This window comes from Gossypium hirsutum, chromosome A02 (assembly GCF_007990345.1).
Source record: "Gossypium hirsutum isolate 1008001.06 chromosome A02, Gossypium_hirsutum_v2.1, whole genome shotgun sequence".
NCBI lineage: Eukaryota > Viridiplantae > Streptophyta > Magnoliopsida > Malvales > Malvaceae > Gossypium > Gossypium hirsutum.
The window spans coordinates 1,868,701-1,887,554 of record NC_053425.1 but is presented as its reverse complement, the minus strand read 5'-3'; the positions used below and the strand labels follow the sequence as shown (position 1 = coordinate 1,887,554).

At 36.7% G+C, this 18,854-nt stretch overlaps 3 protein-coding genes across 3 annotated transcripts; 1 reads left to right on the top strand and 2 right to left on the bottom strand.

Moving 5' to 3' along the window:
- Positions 1–2,213: 2,213 nt before the first annotated feature.
- On the bottom strand, positions 2,214–3,992 carry LOC107927345 (ras-related protein RABA5e). Its single transcript, XM_016858409.2, has 2 exons — positions 3,430–3,992; positions 2,214–2,572 (listed from the first exon to the last, which is right to left on the bottom strand). Exons 1-2 carry the CDS (start codon positions 3,758–3,760, stop codon positions 2,256–2,258), a joined length of 648 nt encoding a protein of 215 aa, XP_016713898.1. The 5' UTR covers positions 3,761–3,992; the 3' UTR covers positions 2,214–2,255.
- A 1,956-nt stretch (positions 3,993–5,948) lies between these two features.
- LOC107927328 (30S ribosomal protein S1) lies at positions 5,949–8,992 on the top strand. The gene is made up of 10 exons (XM_016858392.2): positions 5,949–6,374; positions 6,523–6,682; positions 7,384–7,445; positions 7,564–7,723; positions 7,813–7,933; positions 8,053–8,134; positions 8,222–8,325; positions 8,420–8,498; positions 8,596–8,646; positions 8,726–8,992. Exons 1-10 carry the CDS (start codon positions 5,958–5,960, stop codon positions 8,807–8,809), a joined length of 1,320 nt encoding a protein of 439 aa, XP_016713881.2. The 5' UTR covers positions 5,949–5,957; the 3' UTR covers positions 8,810–8,992.
- A 119-nt stretch (positions 8,993–9,111) lies between these two features.
- On the bottom strand, positions 9,112–18,597 carry LOC107927329 (wall-associated receptor kinase-like 1). The gene is made up of 4 exons (XM_041091644.1): positions 17,794–18,597; positions 16,873–17,703; positions 16,213–16,431; positions 9,112–11,318 (listed from the first exon to the last, which is right to left on the bottom strand). The coding sequence occupies exons 1-4, from the start codon at positions 18,494–18,496 to the stop codon at positions 10,336–10,338; spliced, it is 2,736 nt and encodes a 911-aa protein (XP_040947578.1). The 5' UTR covers positions 18,497–18,597; the 3' UTR covers positions 9,112–10,335.
- Between the last annotated feature and the right edge of the window lie 257 nt (positions 18,598–18,854).

Genomic DNA, 18,854 nt, shown 5'->3' with positions numbered 1-18,854 from the left:
TGGAAAAGTCATCAACAAAAGTAACAAAGTAGTGTTTTCCTCCCAATGAAGGTGTCTTGGAAGGCCCCCACACATCTGAGTGAACATATTCTAAAATACCTTTTGTATTATGGATAGCAGTACCGAATTTCACTCTCTTTTGCTTTCCCAGAACACAATGCTCGCAAAATTTTAATTTGCAAGCCTTTGCACCTTTCAACAATCCTTGCTTTGCCAGAATTTGCAAGGATTTTTCGCTGGCATGTCCCAACTTCATATGCCACAACTGTATTGAGTCCAATTCTTTGTTGCCGGAAGCTGCAGCGACTGCTCCAATAACTGTACTACCTTGGTAGTAATACAAGTTATTTTTCCTGATGCCCTTCAATATCACAAGTGCGCCAGATGTCACTTTCAAAACCCCATCTCTCATAGTAACAACTGAACCATTGGATTCCAAGGCTCCCAATGAGATGAGATTTTTCTTCAAACTGGGCACGTACCGAACATCAGTCAGAACTCTGGTTGATCCATCTTTATTCTTTAATTGGATTGAACCTATCCCAACAGTTTTACAGGCATTGTCATTGCCCATATAAACAACTCCTCCATTTAGTTCTACTAAATCAGAGAACCACTCCCGGTTAGGGGACATATGATAGGTACAACCCGAATCCAATATCCACTCATCTGAATGGAACGATGATGATGATGCAACCAATGATAGTTCAGAGTCACTAGTATCATGCTTAGCAACACAAGCATCTACAGCAGCTTTTCCCTTATTCTTCAGCTTTGGACAATTTTTCTTCCAGTGGCCTTTCTCATGACAAAAAGCACATTCATCTTTCCCGAGTCTGGACTTTGACTTTGATCTCCCCTTTTGAGTTTTCTTCCGAGTGTATGAACGACCTCGGACTACTAAAGCTTCTGTATATCTGATTGAGTTTTCTGTTTGTCCTTCTTTCTCTGTTCATAACTGTACAAGGCCGCACAGACTTCGCTCAGAGATATATCACTCCTGCCATGAAGTAGAGTAGTTTCTAGGAACTCAAACTCCTCAGGAAGTGACCCCAACAGCATCAAAGCCAAATCTTCATCTTTGAATGTCTCATCCATATTCAGCAAATCAGTGACTAACTGATTATATTTGGTGATGTGATCATTCATTGTGGTACTTGGGACGTATGTGAAGCGAAACAGTCTTTTCTTCAAGTGGAGCTTATTTTGACTGTTTTTCTTCAAAAATTTTTCTTCAAGTGCCACCCACAACTTATTTGCAGAAGTCTCCTTTGAAAAAGCATACCTCTGCTCTCGAGAAAGGCATGATCGAATTGTGCCACATGCCAACCGATTGATCGCCTTTCAATCTTTCTCCTGTACATCATCTGGTTTCTCTTCATCAATGGCAATGTCTAGACCCTGCTGAAAAAGGGCATCTAGAACCTCACTTTGCCACATACCAAAATGGCCCGTGCCATCAAAGATCTCCACGGCCAATCTTGCATTTGCAATTGTCGGTCTTGTCCACATGGACGATGTTGAAGCTCCTACACCGACCGTTTTCTCCATAATCTTTCAATATACCTAAGGAAATCTTTTCTGATGTGGAAGATCAGTTCAAACTGCAACCACAGAGCATACTACGATTAACATTCGGCTCTGATACCACTTGTTGTTCCAATAGGGTCGGAAGCGTGTAAATTATTGTACTAAAAAATCACACAAAGTTCAATTCCCAGGGAAGAGAGGTGGATCACATGGATCTCTTAAATACCAAGTCTTTCCTTAGACAGAATATCCCTTCTATAGTAATTTAATAGCACAATTAAATACTACTATTATACCCTCAAATATTGAAAGAAAAATAGGACAAGAAAGAACACAAGAGATTTAACGAGGTTCGGTAAATTATACCTACGTCCTCGGGCACTAACACCAGATGATAACTTTACTATCTCCAAAGTATTACAAACAAATAGAATTCCTTAAGAATTCTCAAATGGGAGAAGAGAGAAAACTAAGAGAGAAAGATTGGTTGGGATGAATTGAAATGAGAAATGAGAAGGCCTATTTATAGTTGAGGTTTAAGGACCAAACAATAAATAGCCCATTATCTCAAGGACCAAAAAAAAATTATCCCATGCCACTTTTTCAAAGTCAACTTTAGGGTGCTAAACTTGCACCACTTTGTATTGTTTGCCATTAATGTTGTCTCCCATTAATGTTAACACTTAGAAAACCCTTTTGATATTGCAATGGAAAGAAACATAAAACTATGAAGAACAACATGCGTACTTGGTCTTAGATTGCTTCAACTCATCATCATTCACTAGGCTTACCCTGTTGACACTTAACTCGGCTTTGTACGAATCCGAACTCAAAACCTTTCGGCTCACATTGTTATAGATCTCTCGGATAACGATCTCGAACGCAGTCCAGACATTGGTCGAATCGAGCGCAGACGTCTCGATGAAGAACAACCCTTCGGATTCTGCCAAGCTTTTACCTTCGTCTAAGCTCACTTCCCGTGTGTTTTCCAAATCGCATTTGTTCCCTACCAGCATCCTTGCCACTGTTGTATCCGAATGTGCTGCAAATTTTGATTCGTGATAAACAATGTGAAATAACGTATAAAATCTAAAAGAAGCATGGCATATGTTATCAGTAGCAATAAAATTACAAAGGTTACAAATAAAAAATTGGGTAAATATTCATCTAATTATTGGTATTTTTTATGCCACTCAATTATGAAAAATTACAAAATAGTCACTGAACTATTCGATTTTATCTCCTTCTTTTTATCACCAATTATTAAATGACTAACAAAAAATAGTTTTTAAATTAACATAATAGCAATTTTAATCCTCAATATTTATACATTATATCAATTTAATGTTGATTTCAAAAAAATTAATCATCAACATTTATACACCGTGTAATTTGATTTTTTTATAATTTTATTTTTCTCTGTGACATTTTAATCGAAAAAAAATACACCAGTACAAAATTCAATATTAATATTTAGAACCGTACTTTTAACTTGACTCAAACTTTACCTGGTACATGATAGAAACGAATATAGTATACAATATTTATTATTTTTTTAAAATAATTTTATTATAAATTCTGATTATATTTATTTTTTTAATATAATATTTAAAATTATTTATAACTTCTACTCAAGAATATACTATATTTCAGAATTCATATCCATTGACAATAATATTTATCTCAATTGAGATAAGATTCTAAATGCATTATTACCCTTGTTTTTCTGACTGTACTTCAACAGGAAAGCAAACAAATGAAAATCAGATACTATTGTTTCAAGAGGTCGGAATTCCAACCATGCAATTCCGAGCATAAAACCAACAAGAAAAAAAAAGAGCTTTCTCAGTAACCCAAAAACCAGAACAAGAGCAAGAAGAAGAAAGAAGAAGCACTTACAGTTAAGTTCATCAAGCCACCGAGCAACGTTATGGAACGTAGCTCTTCGGCTAATATCATAAACCAACAAAGCACCGAAAGCACCCCTGTAATAAGCCGATGTTACAGCCCGGAAACGTTCTTGGCCCGCAGTGTCCCAAATCTGAGCTTTAACTTCTTTTCCATCGATTTCAACGCTCTGGGTTTGAAACTCAACTCCAATGGTTGCTTTGGAGTGAGCGTTGAACTCGTTTCGTGCGAATCGAGAAAGGAGGTTGGATTTACCGACGGCTGAATCTCCTATTATCACTATTTTGAATAAGTACTCTTCCACTGTTTCATCGTCTGACATTTTTTTTGGCTTGTTTTCTGGCTATGGGTGGTTCCTTTTTTTCTCTTTGGGATTGTTTGGGTGGTGGGAAAATGAATGAAATAGGATTTAACGTAAAAGTAAACAGGGGAGGGAAGAAGGAAGAGGAGAAAGTTGCAGACACCAACGGTGGACCTGGTTCTGTAATGGGGAGTTAATTACTAAGCCCACGCGCTTGTTATGGTTTTTTTTTTAATTTTGAAAATATAACTCTTTTTATAATTTTCAATTTTTCCATCACATTAATACTTGTTAGTACATTTATACATTTTAAAATTGAATACTTATTTTTATTTATTGAATATTAATTTTTATTTATTTTTAGATTTAAAAATGTAAGTCCAATGATTAATACACTTAAAATTATGTTAAATTGTTCATATTTTAAATGAGACTGTTTATCCTGAATGGTTTACTTTTCTTTGTCATTATGGCCCTATTATTTTTTTTGGAACACTTCAATCCTCAACCTTCAAAATTTAGTTGAATTATTTCTCTTTGGGTAGAAAAATTGATTGAAATGCAAAAATTTTAATGGTAGCGATGTAATAACTCACGTAACAATTTGTGTATACTTAATAAAAATTCAAAAAAATACATAAAATTAATAAAAATTTCAATTATCTACATTAGTAATGAAGTACACGTGAATTTTAATTTAAACTGTTATGTCAGTAACAATTTAATTAACTATTTGTTCAAAGAAAAAATAGACTAAAATTTGAAGGATGAAGATTAAAATAACAAAAGAAATAAATATTAAATGCTAATTTTATTATTAAAAGTTCTATTAAAAATAAAAATGTGCTGTAAATTAAATATAAGAACAATTCGTAAATTTTCTAAAAATATAAAAATATTTAAATGAAAATGAAAAATCTCCACAATTTTTGTTTCTTAATGTTTGTATGAATATAATAATTTATGGCATATATAGATTTGAAGAATAGAAAATGATCAAACATTAATGGGCACCGCAAGTGGAAAGATGAAGCGCGTGGGGGAAAATAAAGCTTTCCTTGAGAAAATTGTAACGGATGGGAGAAAAAATGGCCGTTGAGACGCGCGTCGCTATAAAATCCAAGCAAAGCATTCACTTTAGAATTGAATGAGATTGAAAGAGAACAAACCTCCCCACGTCTTAACCATTACCAATTTACCTTGCCAACCAAATCTTATAAAGCCTAATCAATTTAGCATCAATGCACATTGTTTTTTTAATTTTAGAATCTATTAATATTTATTGATTGAGTTTTAGCTCGATTGATACGAATATTATTGTCAATGTAGAAGTACGTCGGTTCGAGTGTGCTGAAAGATATTATCCTCCTATTTATGAGTTGGGGAGGAGCTATAAGTCGTTCTAGACATTATGTCTACCTATAATCTCTCTCCAACCTATAAATAAGAGGATAATGCACTTTAGTGCACTTAAATTCACGTTCTCCTATATTGACAATAATGCACATGCCAATCGAGCTATAAGAGTAGTACTTGAATTTATATTCCGTCTCCTTGTTAATACTTTAATACTAATACCGTTAGTTTGTGTTGACGTGGCAGTGATGATCAATTCAATGATTACACATGACAACGTATAAATTACATAATATATAAAATTAATATAATATAATATATTATAAACTTAGAAAATAAACTGATCTAGGTTTAAACTTTGATCTTTACCTATATTTTAGATGGAATTAAAATTTGTTGCCCAAACATATTTTTCGGGCTTAATATTTATGCCTAAATTCTTTTAATTTTCCGACAAACCTTTGGAGTTAGATAAATATCTTAACCTTTAAATATGTCTATTTTTCTATATCATTTCGAGTTTATTAATTTTTAAAAATATTTTAGTGTAATTTTAAGTTTAAAATAAATAAATATTTTAAAAACAAGTCAAATTAAACTCAAAATTTAAGGTTGAATAATATTAAAAATTTTAAAATTTAATTTTATTCAAATATTCAAAGATTATAAACATGTACGAATTAAACGAACAAGTAAAACCTTATTAAAAGGGCAAAAAATTCAAGTCATATCAAAACCAGTAACAAGTACAATGAATGGTGCAATGGGAATTGAGGTAGCCAAACATGGCATGATCAAAGAGGGGGGACCAATGGTAAAAACAAATAGATTTTGAGAGGTAAATAGATGTGTGGGCATAGGAATGACACATAGCTTTCTAAAAACTGACCAGACACACCTTCCCAACTTGAATCAAATATACAAAAATCATCATCCAATCTTCTTCTCCAACCCATATTTCCCTTACCACCTTTTTCCCACAATGCCTGTATCCACTGCAACACTTGGCTCAGTTTCTTTCCTTTCCCAGCTCTTCAATCCCGATGTTTCCTCATTATCTTGTTTCTTAAACCACACAAAGCTCTCCACTTTATACTCCAAACCTTCCCTTCTCAAAAAGCCTTCATCGTCATCATTATATAATCTTAAAGTCTCTGCTTCATCTGCTTCAGCTAATCCCAAGACTGATAACTCCCAACAAGCTGAAGCTGCTGTTACTGCTATTCTTGACAACTCTGTATCCACTGATGAGATTAAACCAGCACCAGCACCAGCACGGGTGTGTTTTGTTTTTCCCCTTTTCTTTAATGAGTTTTTCATTTTTATTCAACTTATGATAATGGGGGATGTATTTTTTTGGTTGTTCAAGTTCAGTGCTTTAATACTTTGTATATACAATCTAATACTTAGTTCCTGCAAAGAACTAGAGGTCTGCTGATTGGAAGGCAGCTAGGGCATATTTGCACAGTGGGTTCATCTATGGAGGTAGAGTTGAAGGATTTAATGGTGGTGGTTTGCTGGTTCGCTTTTATTCTCTTGTGGGTTTCCTTCCTTTTCCTCAATTGAGTCCTTCACATTCTTGTAAAGGTACTGTTTTTATTGTTGATTTGCTCTCAATTTGGTTATGTATTTTGAAATTTGATGTCTCAAATTTCCCAGTCTTTTTGACATTTTGAATGTAGGTTAAGTAACATAGGAAAAGGGTAAATTGCATACTTGCAAATGTGGATTATGGAATTGAGAAATGCTTGTTCTTACTTTCTAGTAAAATATCATATGGTGGGATGTTTTAGTAGACTGATTTGTATGCTTTAATTGAACATGTGATTTGTATGCTTGTTGGTTTTAAGTACTTAGATTCGAGTCTCGTCATGTGCATGCATATGTCACGTGTGAGTTTTGTCTTGTTTTTTTTTAATTCTTTATTTATCGTGCTTTGTATTAGTTTGATTCTATAGTATTAAATCTTTTGTTTGTACAAATGAGGCCCCAATCTAGGATAGGGAAGGGGCTCAAATCCCACTCACTGTTTCCTTGTAAGAGTGATTACATGAATTAACTGAATTAAACTCGAGGTTCAAATACCTTTTATACCTTGGCATAGATTTAAGATTGAATTTCTATGAAATAAAGTAATTTCCAGTCCTTTTGCCTTCTTAGCCTTTCTGCACGGACTTAAATGCAAAGAATATCTCAAGATTTTCTTTTTTTTTTATATTTTCAGTCCATTTTATGATAGCAGTGAAACCTAATCTATTACCATTTTTTTATGACAACATATGATGTAGAACCCAACAAAACTATCCATCAGATTGCCAAAGGTTTGGTTGGTTCAATTCTTTCAGTGAAGGTAATGACTTTATGTCTTTTATTTCAATTTTAACCTTTGCAATGTTAATGTTCTTCTTTCATTTCATAAAACATCCCTTCGATTTTAGTAATTCAAGTACTTCATCTAATTACTTTAGGTAATCCAAGCAGAAGAAGAGAGCAGGAAATTAATATTCTCGGAAAAGGAAGCTGTATGGACAAAGTTTTTTACACAAATTAATGTAGGCGATGTTTTTGAAGGAAAGGTCGGTTCCGTTGAGGATTATGGTGCCTTTGTTCACTTACGCTTCCCAGATGGTATTTTCGGTCTTTGATTTGTATAGCTCTAGTTTTTCCATTCCATTTCTGCATTTTGTGAACTTTATTATTGTATAATTTCGATGCAGGACTTTATCATCTCACCGGACTTGTTCATGTCTCCGAGGTTTCTTGGGATTTAGTTCAAGATGTTCGAGACATCTTGACTGAGGGGGATGATGTTAGAGTGAAGCTTGTTAATATTGATCGGTGAGTTTGCTCAGCTTCTAGTGTTAACTACATTATCGAATGAACATTCGGACATGTGTATGAGAGAATACGATATTCCAAGGATACTTCGAATATGTTATTGTTGCGATTTTATGCAGGGGCAAGTCGAGGTTAACTCTATCGATCAAACAGTTGGAGGAAGATCCACTGTTGGAAACATTGGATAAAGTGATCCCTCAGGTTCGTGATTTGAACCTATAATTGATGATCTTCAACTTGAATTTTAGTTTCAATTCCATTGAGAATAAATGGATTTAAACTTCTCAGGAAGGTTCGGCTGATTCTGATTCCTTGACTACAAGCAATAGTAGTACCATTGAACCGCTTCCGGGGCTTGACGCAATATTTAAAGAGCTTTTGCAGGAAGACGGGTATGCTTTCGTAACCTTAATTGGGTTGTTTTTTACAAAATCAAAATCTTCATTAATGTTGTTTCATTTCTGTAATATTCATGTTCTTAACCAGTATAAATGATGTGCGAATTAGTCGACAAGGGTTCGAAAAACGGGTAGTCTCTCAAGATTTGCAGCTTTGGCTTTCAAATGTAAGTTACTCTGTTCTTGATCGATACATGTATACTTTAAGAAAAACGAAAGTCCAGATAATATAACATCGTTAATTGTTCGATCATCTGGTCGCAGGTACCACCTAGTGACAATATGTTCACCCTCCTAGCTCGTGCGGGAAGACAGGTAAATCCGTCATGTGATCATTTCGGTTTTTTTGTGTCGAGCTTTTTCGTGTTTAATTTAGATTTTATTTCGAGTTCAGGTTCAGGAGATTCAACTGGCAACATCCCTTGATCAAGAAGGTATCAAAAAGGCTTTACAGCGAGTACTGGAACGTGTTCCTTGATTCTAATTTTCACTGCGACTGCTGTTTATCATTTCAGGTTATTTATCCAGTTTTTATAAATTTTTTTTAAAACTTGTAATCTTGTTTTCCACTTTAATGTTTATTTTGTACAAAAAGTTATAGGAGTGGAGCACATACTCTAATCTATATGTGCTAATAGTTTATATCATAAACATTGATCCACATTCTTGGTGTTTATTTTGTTTAAAAATTAAAAGATTTAGTTTACCCAAAAAAAATAAAGAATTTAGTGCAGAGATCCGTTTATACCGGTATAAAACTTAAGTGATTTTACACTATTTCTTAACCTTTTATACTATTAGTCTTGTAACAATCTTAAGTTACGGAAAATTTTACACTAGCATAATTGGATATTTCCCTTATATTATAATTTGATTTTTGTTACCAACAAGTGTTGGGTGTAATAGTAAGACACATTATATTTTCAAGGGGAGACTTGGGTTTGAACCATAGATGACATTGTTAGGAGGGACTTGGAGGATACCTTGAATTGGTCTCTATGGACGGTAAAACAGACTTGGAGGATACCTTGAATATATAGAAAAAATTTATTGTTGAGGGGAGGTCAACTTTTTTCGGAGAAGTTTTCAAAGTGTCATTTATTGAGAGTCGATGGACCACTTAATGGGTTTATATTATCTTCAATTAGGTTTTGTTTTTTGACTTTGTGGAGAGCACATATGTTTGAGGTGACAGATTCACATAACATAAGCGTCTCATAAGATTGTGCGTGGCACACAATCACTTGCCAAGTAAATGTGAGGATTTATGCCACCACTTGATATAGGTCACATTTACTTGGCAAGTAACTCTGCGTCACGCACGATTTTGATTGGAAAATGCACTTTTGCTATGTGAACTAGTCTCTTCAATCAATTGGACTCTTCGCAAAGTCGGAAGGTCAAATCTTTGATTAAGGACAATATCAACCTATTAAAAGGTTTGTCAGCTCTCAATGAAAATATTTCGGAATTTTTATCAAAAAGAGTTGACCTCCCCGTACTTTATATTAAATATAAATTTCAAAAATAAAATAACAACTTTTAAAACAAATAAATATTGAGAAATATAAATCAATCTCATATTTAAATATAAGTTAAAAAAAAGAGAGTAAAATACTAGTCTATTTACATGTTGAATCTGGGCAGCTTGGGGCTTGCAAACACAAGGTGAATTGCATTGAAGTTTATGTTTTGGGACGTTTTTCAATGCTCAAGTCTGTAAGAATAAATTAGATGATGAGACCCAAAAAAGAAAGAACAGTGATTCAGAGGTAAAATAAATCTTTTAAGAGATGGTTATACCGCTTTCCTTATACTTGAAATTGTCCATTTCGCGAGATACTCGAGAGCTGCCCCTTTGCATGAGAGTGCATAGTCTTTTCTTGATTGGGTGAGACATCCAACGTCATTAACGTGACAGGTTCCTCCTCAAGGACTCCACTTTCTTTGCCTTGCTTTCTGTTTTCTCTCGACGCTTATTGGGTTGCGATCTTTACTTGCAGTTCAAAGTGTCACACTGTGATAAGTTACACTATCGTTTATAATTGAACTAGACGTTGAACAAGAAGCAATATCCGAAGCTTCGGTCATGTCATCTATATCAGAATCTTCATAGGTACTTTGTTCAGTGACATTAGCTTCCTCCAACGATCTGATCTGTTCTAGTTCCATTGCAACTTGTTTCATTGTAGGTCTTTTCTTTCCATTGAGATTCAAGCATCTTTTTGCTAGCTTAGCCACCGCTACAATTTCTTCTTTTGCATTAGCATTCATTACCAATGGATCAACAACGTTGAGTAAGGCATTCTCCTCCATTGAGAGTAGAAAAAAGTTTGCCAAGCTTCTCACCACTTCCTCTGATTCGCTTGAGGAGATGGGTTTTTGTCCTGTTATAAGTTCAACAAGAACAACTCCAAAACTATACACATCACTCTTTTCTGTGAATTGGTTTGATCGAAAATATTCTGGATCCAAATATCCGAAAGTTCCTTGTACTCGAGTGGTTACATGAGTTTGCTCAAGCGCAATTGATATTGAAGTTCCGAAATCCGACACTTTTGCTTTGTATTTATCATCCAATAGTATGTTGCTAGATTTGATGTCTCGATGATAAATAGGGACAGAAGCAGCCGAATGCAAGTAGGATAAAGCATTTGCAATTTCAATTGCAATTCGTAAACGTATTTCCCAAGTCAATGGGAACTCTTCATTTGGCCTATGTAGGAGGTCATATAGTGTCCCATTCGGGATGAACTGATACACCAACAAAGGGATTTTGGTCTCTAGGCAACATCCTAAAAGCTTAACCACATTTCTATGGTTAATTTGTGATAAATTTATCACCTCATTAATGAACTGTTTAAGCTTCTTATGATCTAATACCTTCTCTTCAACCAATTTAGACTTTTTAATAGCCACAATGTTGCCATCTGTCAAAATTCCTTTATAAACAGTCCCTTGACCGTCTTGACCAAGAATTCGATTCTATTGAAGCAATGGTTAGCATGTAGCAATCACATGTTTTATTATTATTATTATTATTATTATTTGGATGTAATGATGTAACTTAGTTGTATTCCAACTAAGTTTGTTAGTGGTAGTAGGTGGTGATTTATTTTAAGTGGATGTAATGATGAAACTTAGTTGTATTCCAACTAAGTTTGTTAGTGGTAGTAGGTGGTGATTTATTTTAAGTGGATGTAATGATGAAACTTAGTTGTATTCCAACTAAGTTGTCAAGTTGTAAGCTTGTATAAATAGGCTTTATGCCATTTTAAAAAAATGAATGAATTCAATCAAGATTTCATCCATATACTCTCTATTTTAGCTTTGCTTAAAATTTATTTCATTTTTCTTCTTTGTTTCTGTCGCAAGTCTCGATTCTTGCTCGGCAAGCTTTTTGTTGAACCTTGCTATTTGTTGCACTTAGCTCCAACAATTGGTATCAAGAGCCTATTTCTTAAGGGATCTGTTATACAAATTCATGGCTTCATCAAGCTTTTCACCAGCTGCACCTCAAGTCTTCAATGGAGAAGGCTACCACATATGGGTGGTTAAAATGAAGACCTACCTACAAGCTTTCGATCTGTGGGAGGTAGTCAACTCAGATGTTGAACCAGAGCCACTTAGAGGCAATCCAACAGTGGCTCAAATCAGGCAGCATGCTGATGAGAGGACCAAGAGGCACAAAGCCATGTCTTGCATCCAGAACTCAGTGTCAGATGTGATTTTCACAAGGATTATGGCCTGTGAATCACCAAAACAAGCCTGGGACAAGTTGCAAGAGGAGTTTCAAGGGACAGAGAGGACAAGGCAGCAACAGTTGCTGAACTTAAGGAGAGATTTCGAGAATTTGAAGATGAAGGAAGAAGAAACTATCAAGCAGTACTCTGACAGGATTATGGCTGTGGTTAACAGCATAAGGCTCCTTGGAGAGCAGCTCAAGGAAGCTAGGATAGTGGAGAAGGTTATTGCAACTCTGCCCGAGAGGTATGAGGCAAAAATCTCATCTCTCGAGGACTTAAGGGACCTGTACACCATCTCCCTGACAGAGTTGATCAATGCTTTATATGCTCAAGAGCAAAAAAGAGCAAGCAGACTGGAGGAGCATCAAGAAGGTGCCTTTCAGGCAATAACAAACACTGCCTACAAAGGCAAGAAGGCCTGGAGAGACAAGCCAAGGACTGATGTTGCAAGAAAAGAGGGTCAGACTTGCAAGCACTGCAGAAGGGCTGGTCATCCAAAAGAAAAATGCTGGTTCAATCCAGATGCTGTATGTCAGCATTGTAAAAAGAAGGGTCATGTTGAGAGAGTCTGCAAGAGCAAGGCCAAATCAAGGCAGAGTCAGTTTCAACAGAAGAAAGCTGAGGCTCGAGTAGCTAAGGAGGACAGTGACCAAGAGGAGCAAGTCTTTGCTGTGTTATGCTCAGCTGCTCAAGAAAGGTTCTCATCTGGTTGGCTTCTAGACAGTGGATGCACCAACCACATGACACCTGATGCTGCAATCTTCAAGTCTTTAGACAGAAGCTGCAGAACTAAAGTCAAGATAGGAAATGGACATTTTATTCAAGCTGAAGGCAAGGGTGATGTGCTGATATGCACCCCCACAGGTGCCAAAGTGATTTCAAATGTGCTTTTGGTGCCTGAAATTGACAGAAACCTGCTCAGCATAGCTCAGTTGCTGGAGAAAGGTTATTCTGTTGTGTTCAAAGACAACCAATGCCAAATCAATGATCCAAGTGGATCCAAGCTGATGGCAGTTCCTATGGCTAATAAGAGCTTTGTAGTTGACTGGACCAGGGAGTCAGACATTGCCTACACAGTCACATCAGATGAATCCAAGCTTTGGCATCAAAGACTGGGACATGCCAACTTCAGATCGATGGCTCGAATGGTCAGAGAGGACTTGGCTGAAAACTTCATCAACTCAGTGGATCATGATGATGTGTGTGAAGTGTGTCAGCTAGGAAAGCAGGCCAGACTCCCATTTCCCTCGAATCAAGCCTGGAGAGCCTCTGAAAAACTCCAACTGGTGCACACTGATGTGTGTGGCCCTATGAGGACTGAGTCATTAAGTGGAAACAGGTACTTCATACTGTTCATTGATGATTTTTCAAGATATTGCTGGCTTTACTTCCTAAAACAGAAATCAGAGGCAGCCTCAGTGTTTTGGAAGTTCAAGATTGCTGCTGAGACTGAAATAGGTTGCAAGCTGAAGTCCATAAGGTCTGATAATGGGACTGAGTACACCTCAGCTCAGTTCCAAGCCTTCTGTGATAAGGCAGGCATCAAACATCAACTTACCAACACATATACACCTCAGCAAAATGGTGTAAGTGAAAGGAAGAATAGGAGTTTGATGGATATGACCAGGTGCTTGATGATTCAGAAGAATCTGCTTAAAGCACTATGGGCAGAGGCAGTTAACACTGCAAACTACATTCAAAATAGGCTTCCAACCAAGGCCTTGGATCAGAAGACTCCATTCGAAGCCTGGTTTGGATTCAAGCCATCATTGGCTCATCTGAAGGTCTTTGGATGCATCTGTTATGCTCATGTACCTGCTGTCAAAAGGGACAAATTGTCTGAAAGGGCTCGACCTAGTATTTTGGTGGGCTACAGCACTGTTAAGAAGGGTTATAGGATCTTGGATCCTTCAACAAAGAAAGTGTCAGTCAGTAGGGATGTGGTATTTGATGAAAAGTCATGTTGGAACTGGGAAAAACATGAACCTGAAGAAGTTTCAGAAGGACTTGCAGCAGATCAAGCTGAGCCAGATCAAAATGTTCCTGAAATGGACATTGATGATGAACCAGTTAGAGGAACAAGACCATTGACTGAGATTTATGAAAGAGCTCATGTAGCCATAGCTGAACCAAGCAATTTTGAAGAGGCTGAAGCTCAGCAAGAGTGGAAGCAGGCAATGGCTGAGGAGATTAGCATGATTGAGAAGAACCAGACCTGGGAATTAGTTGAAAGGCCAGTCAAAAGGAAGATAATTGGGGTGAAATGGGTGTACAAAGCCAAGCAAAATGCTGATGGTACCTTGAACAAACTGAAAGCAAGGCTAGTTGTCAAGGGGTTCAGTCAGAGGTATGGCCTGGACTACTTGGAGACCTTTGCACCAGTGGCCAGGCTAGACACCATCAGATTACTGATTGCCTTAGCAGCACAGCTCGAGTGGAAGATCCATCAACTCGATGTGAAATCAGCCTTTCTGAATGGTTTCTTAGATGAAGAGATCTATGTTGAACAACCACAAGGGTTTGAGATAGCTGGCAGAGAGCATATGGTCTACAAACTGAAGAAGGCCCTATATGGTTTAAAACAGGCTCCAAGGGCCTGGTACAGCAGAATCAATGGCTACTTGACTAATTTGGGATTCGATCGAAGCAAGAGTGAGCCAACACTGTATGTCAAGAAGCAAGGGACACAAACACAGCTCATTGTATCCCTATATGTTGATGACCTGCTGGTGACAGGAGGAGATCGAGCAGTGCTGGTCGATTTCAAGACCAAGATGCAAGAAGTATTTGAAATGTCTGATCTAGGGGAAATGTCTTATTTCCTTGGAATGGAGGTGACTCAAGCACAAAATGGGATATTTCTAAGTCAGAGAAACTTTGCCACAAAGATTCTGACCAAGTTCTCCATGCAAAACAGTAAAGCAACTAAAACACTTGTTGCTGTTGGAGAAAAACTATCGAGCCAAGGTGATTTTGAGAAGGTTTGTGAAACAACCTACAGAAGTCTAGTTGGTTGTCTGTTATATTTAACTGCCACTAGACCAGACATAATGTATGCTGTAAGATTGCTCTCAAGGTTCTTGCATTGTTGCAATAAAAAGCATTTACAAGCTGCTAAGAGAGTGCTTAGATATGTCAAAGGCACTTTGAGCTATGGTTTAAGGTACAGTAAGGAAGGAAATCTGAAGCTGGTTGGCTACACTGATAGTGACTGGGCTGGCTCGATAGATGACATGAAAAGCACCTCAGGGTATGCTTTCAACCTTGGTTCAGCCATGTTTTGCTGGAGCTCGAAGAAGCAAAGTCTGGTGGCTCAATCTACTGCTGAAGCAGAATATGTGGCAGCTGCAAGTGCTGTCAACGAAGCCATTTGGCTAAGGAAAATCTTAGCTGATTTGAAAGTGCATCAAAAGGAAGCTACTGAGATCTTCTGTGACAACCAATCTTCAGTTGCAATTGCTAAAAATCCAGTGTTCCATGGAAGAACAAAGCATTTCAGCATCAAGTTGCATGTTGTTCGAGAAATGGAGCAAGCTCAGGAAGTGAAGCTGATCCATTGTAATTCTGAGGATCAACTTGCAGACATTTTGACTAAAGCCCTTAATGTCACAAGGTTCGAATGTCTAAGAAGGAAGCTAGGTGTTTGCTCCATGCAAACCAAGGAGGAGTATTGAAGCAATGGTTAGCATGTAGCAATCACATGTTTTATTATTATTATTATTATTATTATTATTATTATTTGGATGTAATGATGTAACTTAGTTGTATTCCAACTAAGTTTGTTAGTGGTAGTCGGTGGTGATTTATTTTAAGTGGATGTAATGATGAAACTTAGTTGTATTCCAACTAAGTTTGTTAGTGGTAGTAGGTGGTGATTTATTTTAAGTGGATGTAATGATGAAACTTAGTTGTATTCCAACTAAGTTGTCAAGTTGTAAGCTTGTATAAATAGGCTTTATGCCATTTTAAAAAAATGAATGAATTCAATCAAGATTTCATCCATATACTCTCTATTTTAGCTTTGCTTAAAATTTATTTCATTTTTCTTCTTTGTTTCTGCCGCAAGTCTCGATTCTTGCTCGGCAAGCTTTTTGTTGAACCTTGCTATTTGTTGCACTTAGCTCCAACAGATTCTCGTTATAATAATCCGTCGCCTTTTCCAACTCCTTTGAAGTAAAAACTTTAATTTTCTCAACCTTACCTTCATTGTTGGACAATTGTTGTTGCAGTAGTAAGCCTCCGTTTCTTTTAAAGTATTTCTGCTTCAGCTTGGTATTGTTTCTTCTTTGCAGAAGTTTGTGCGATTGCCATGCACCAAGTAGCACAAATATTGTCCCAATACTAGCTCCGCAACCTGTATTGTATGAAAGACATTATTTATTACTGCAATATAGAGTAAATATATAAAAACACAAAGCATATATATATATAGGTATATTAATATGATTCTTACTTTCTGCCAATAAGTGAATTACCATTAACTAAACGAAAACAAATTGGTAAAAAGAAAGTAAATTTAATGCATACCTACGATAATGGGCAAAATTTGAGATCTTTTAGGGTCTTTTGTCATGATACTTGGACTTATGGGTTTGCATATGTATTCATATCCGGCTGGACATGAGGAGGAACACAATTGTTTCCTTGAGTATTCAAACAAAGCATATGACAGTATTTATATTTTAAATAGTCACATTCGCCTAATTCTGTCATTTAAAAAATGAATAAAATTGAGTTAGATCTGTGCATGTTATTTGGAAAGGTCAAGTGCAAAAACATATGATTAATACAATACCTTGGCATACATCATCAGAATCACCATAGGAATCCAAGTGGCAAACACATAGATGTGTTTCGCTCAAGCTTGCCCAACAGTATGCACCATCAGAGCGACACGTGATGTTTGAACCTTCTCTCAACTTACACAGCCCACGTTTATGTCTGCCCCATAGCAGTGTTGTGGGGAAGTATGACCGAGCCTGCTTACTTGTGTCATTGCGGTTTGGAATTATTCTCTCTAGTGAATCAGGGTAACGTTGATCAACAATGAAAGCAGATCCACATAATCTATTGTTTTCAATACTAGGATAAATCTGTGTCACTTTTGCAGCAAAGGAACTGAGATTCGGAGGAATATCTGCAGAGCACATAGCTTCGGAAGTCATGTTGTTACAATGTGGTTGCGCACACCAACCAATAGGATAATCATCCGTTGGACTACGAAGAAAAGCCGCCAAACTATCGCAACCTACAGACACAAATCTGTTGAAGACATGTGAGAATAGAAAGGGGGTGCCTGTTAGGTTGACACCAACCACATTAGTTTCTCTGAGACAATTGATATAAACTACCGAATTGTTAACGAGAACTATGCCTTCGGAAAATGACACATCCAATAATTGCAGATTGATGCTGCTTATGAAAGGCCTTGACCCATCAATTGTTTCTTTGCAAGTTACTCTGAACCAGTTATTCATGTAACATCCCACTTCAATTCCGAATGGGAATGGAATACCAATATTCCCACATCTTTCAATGCATCCATACTTGTAATTTAAAGGTATAGTTGGTGATTGAACTGGAGGAGGTGGATTTTCAGCTGGTTTTAATTTTTGGCATATCGCAGCTGCATAGCGAAAACAAAAGCACCAATTAATATATAACATTTTTAATAAACGGAGAAGTCATTAGCGACAAGATGATAGTAAGTGCTGACCTTCCGAATTGCATAGGACGGAATACCACATCAGCGTTGCAGGAACATGCGTCGTATTAATACTTATATTGTAGGGAAATTGAGGATCTACATCTGATGATTTCAACCGACTAGAATCAAATATGAAAGCAGATGTACATCTATTGCTCCTAGGATTAGAGAACTCTATATCTGTAATATTTGTTGTATAGGAAACAAGATTATAATCAGAAATACTGGCATGGCAGCCACCTAATTTAGAAATCAGGTCGCCACATCTTCGTTGTAGGCAGACACTGGTTACATCAGCAGCTTGATTATTGAGATATACAATATTGCTGCAACCTACTGACCCGAATACGTTGTATTCAGTTGAGAAGAAAAATGGACTGTCTGTAAGGTCCACGCTTGAAGAAGCTGTGGTACCATTGTTTCCTTTATCACCGCAATTTATGTAACTTACCGGATTGTTGACGGATACGGCGTTTTCAACCGGTTGAAATTTACCAAGTAACTCCAGATTGATGCGACTGATGAAAGGTTTTGGCCCATTAACGGTTTGGTTGCAAGTGACTCTAAACCACGAATTGTTATAGCAACCAGTTTTGATTCCAAATGGCAACGGAATTGCAACATTCCCACATGTCTCATGACAATCAGAATTGGCTGCTCGGATTAGCCACGAAAGCTGCAGGATGAAGTAAAATACCAAGCTAGTGTCCATTCTCTCTTAATTTCTCCGACCACCTGTTGTTAATGAAGATTTTGTTGGATCAATAAGTCGATAATTATAGTCGGGGGGAAACTGGAGTGGATCTAATTGAAGGTTACGTTCAAAGAAATTTTTTAGCTCTGACGAGGTTACTCTCCGTTTTCTACGTTGACACCATTAACGCATGCACTAGTCGTGCCCCATTCGGTACGTTCCTCCCTCGTGTAAGCAAATTCATGGTTCAAAGATATTTCCATTGACTTAAATTTTTACCGACAAAACATTGAGTCTGGTAGGGTTAAAGTAAATGACCTTCTGCCAAGGGCTAACCTTAAAGGTGGCCAAGCTCAAAATTTTTGGAATATTTTAT

Bases quoted from the DNA above. Each gene is read 5' to 3' on its own strand.
- LOC107927328 (XM_016858392.2), top strand. From the start codon at position 5,958: ATGACACATAGCTTTCTAAAAACTGACCAGACACACCTTCCCAACTTG. The intron at 8,135-8,221 runs GTTCGTGATTTG...TAAACTTCTCAG, and splicing joins TGGATAAAGTGATCCCTCAG to GAAGGTTCGGCTGATTCTGA. The intron at 8,326-8,419 runs GTATGCTTTCGT...GTTCTTAACCAG, and splicing joins GAGCTTTTGCAGGAAGACGG to TATAAATGATGTGCGAATTA.
- LOC107927345 (XM_016858409.2), bottom strand. From the start codon at position 3,760: ATGTCAGACGATGAAACAGTGGAAGAGTACTTATTCAAAATAGTGATA. The intron at 2,573-3,429 runs GTAAGTGCTTCT...CAAAATTTGCAG, and splicing joins GTGGCTTGATGAACTTAACT to CACATTCGGATACAACAGTG.
- LOC107927329 (XM_041091644.1), bottom strand. From the start codon at position 18,496: ATGGACACTAGCTTGGTATTTTACTTCATCCTGCAGCTTTCGTGGCTA. The intron at 17,704-17,793 runs GTCAGCACTTAC...TTCGCTATGCAG, and splicing joins CGTCCTATGCAATTCGGAAG to CTGCGATATGCCAAAAATTA. The intron at 16,432-16,872 runs GTATTGTATTAA...CATACAATACAG, and splicing joins TTCTGATGATGTATGCCAAG to GTTGCGGAGCTAGTATTGGG.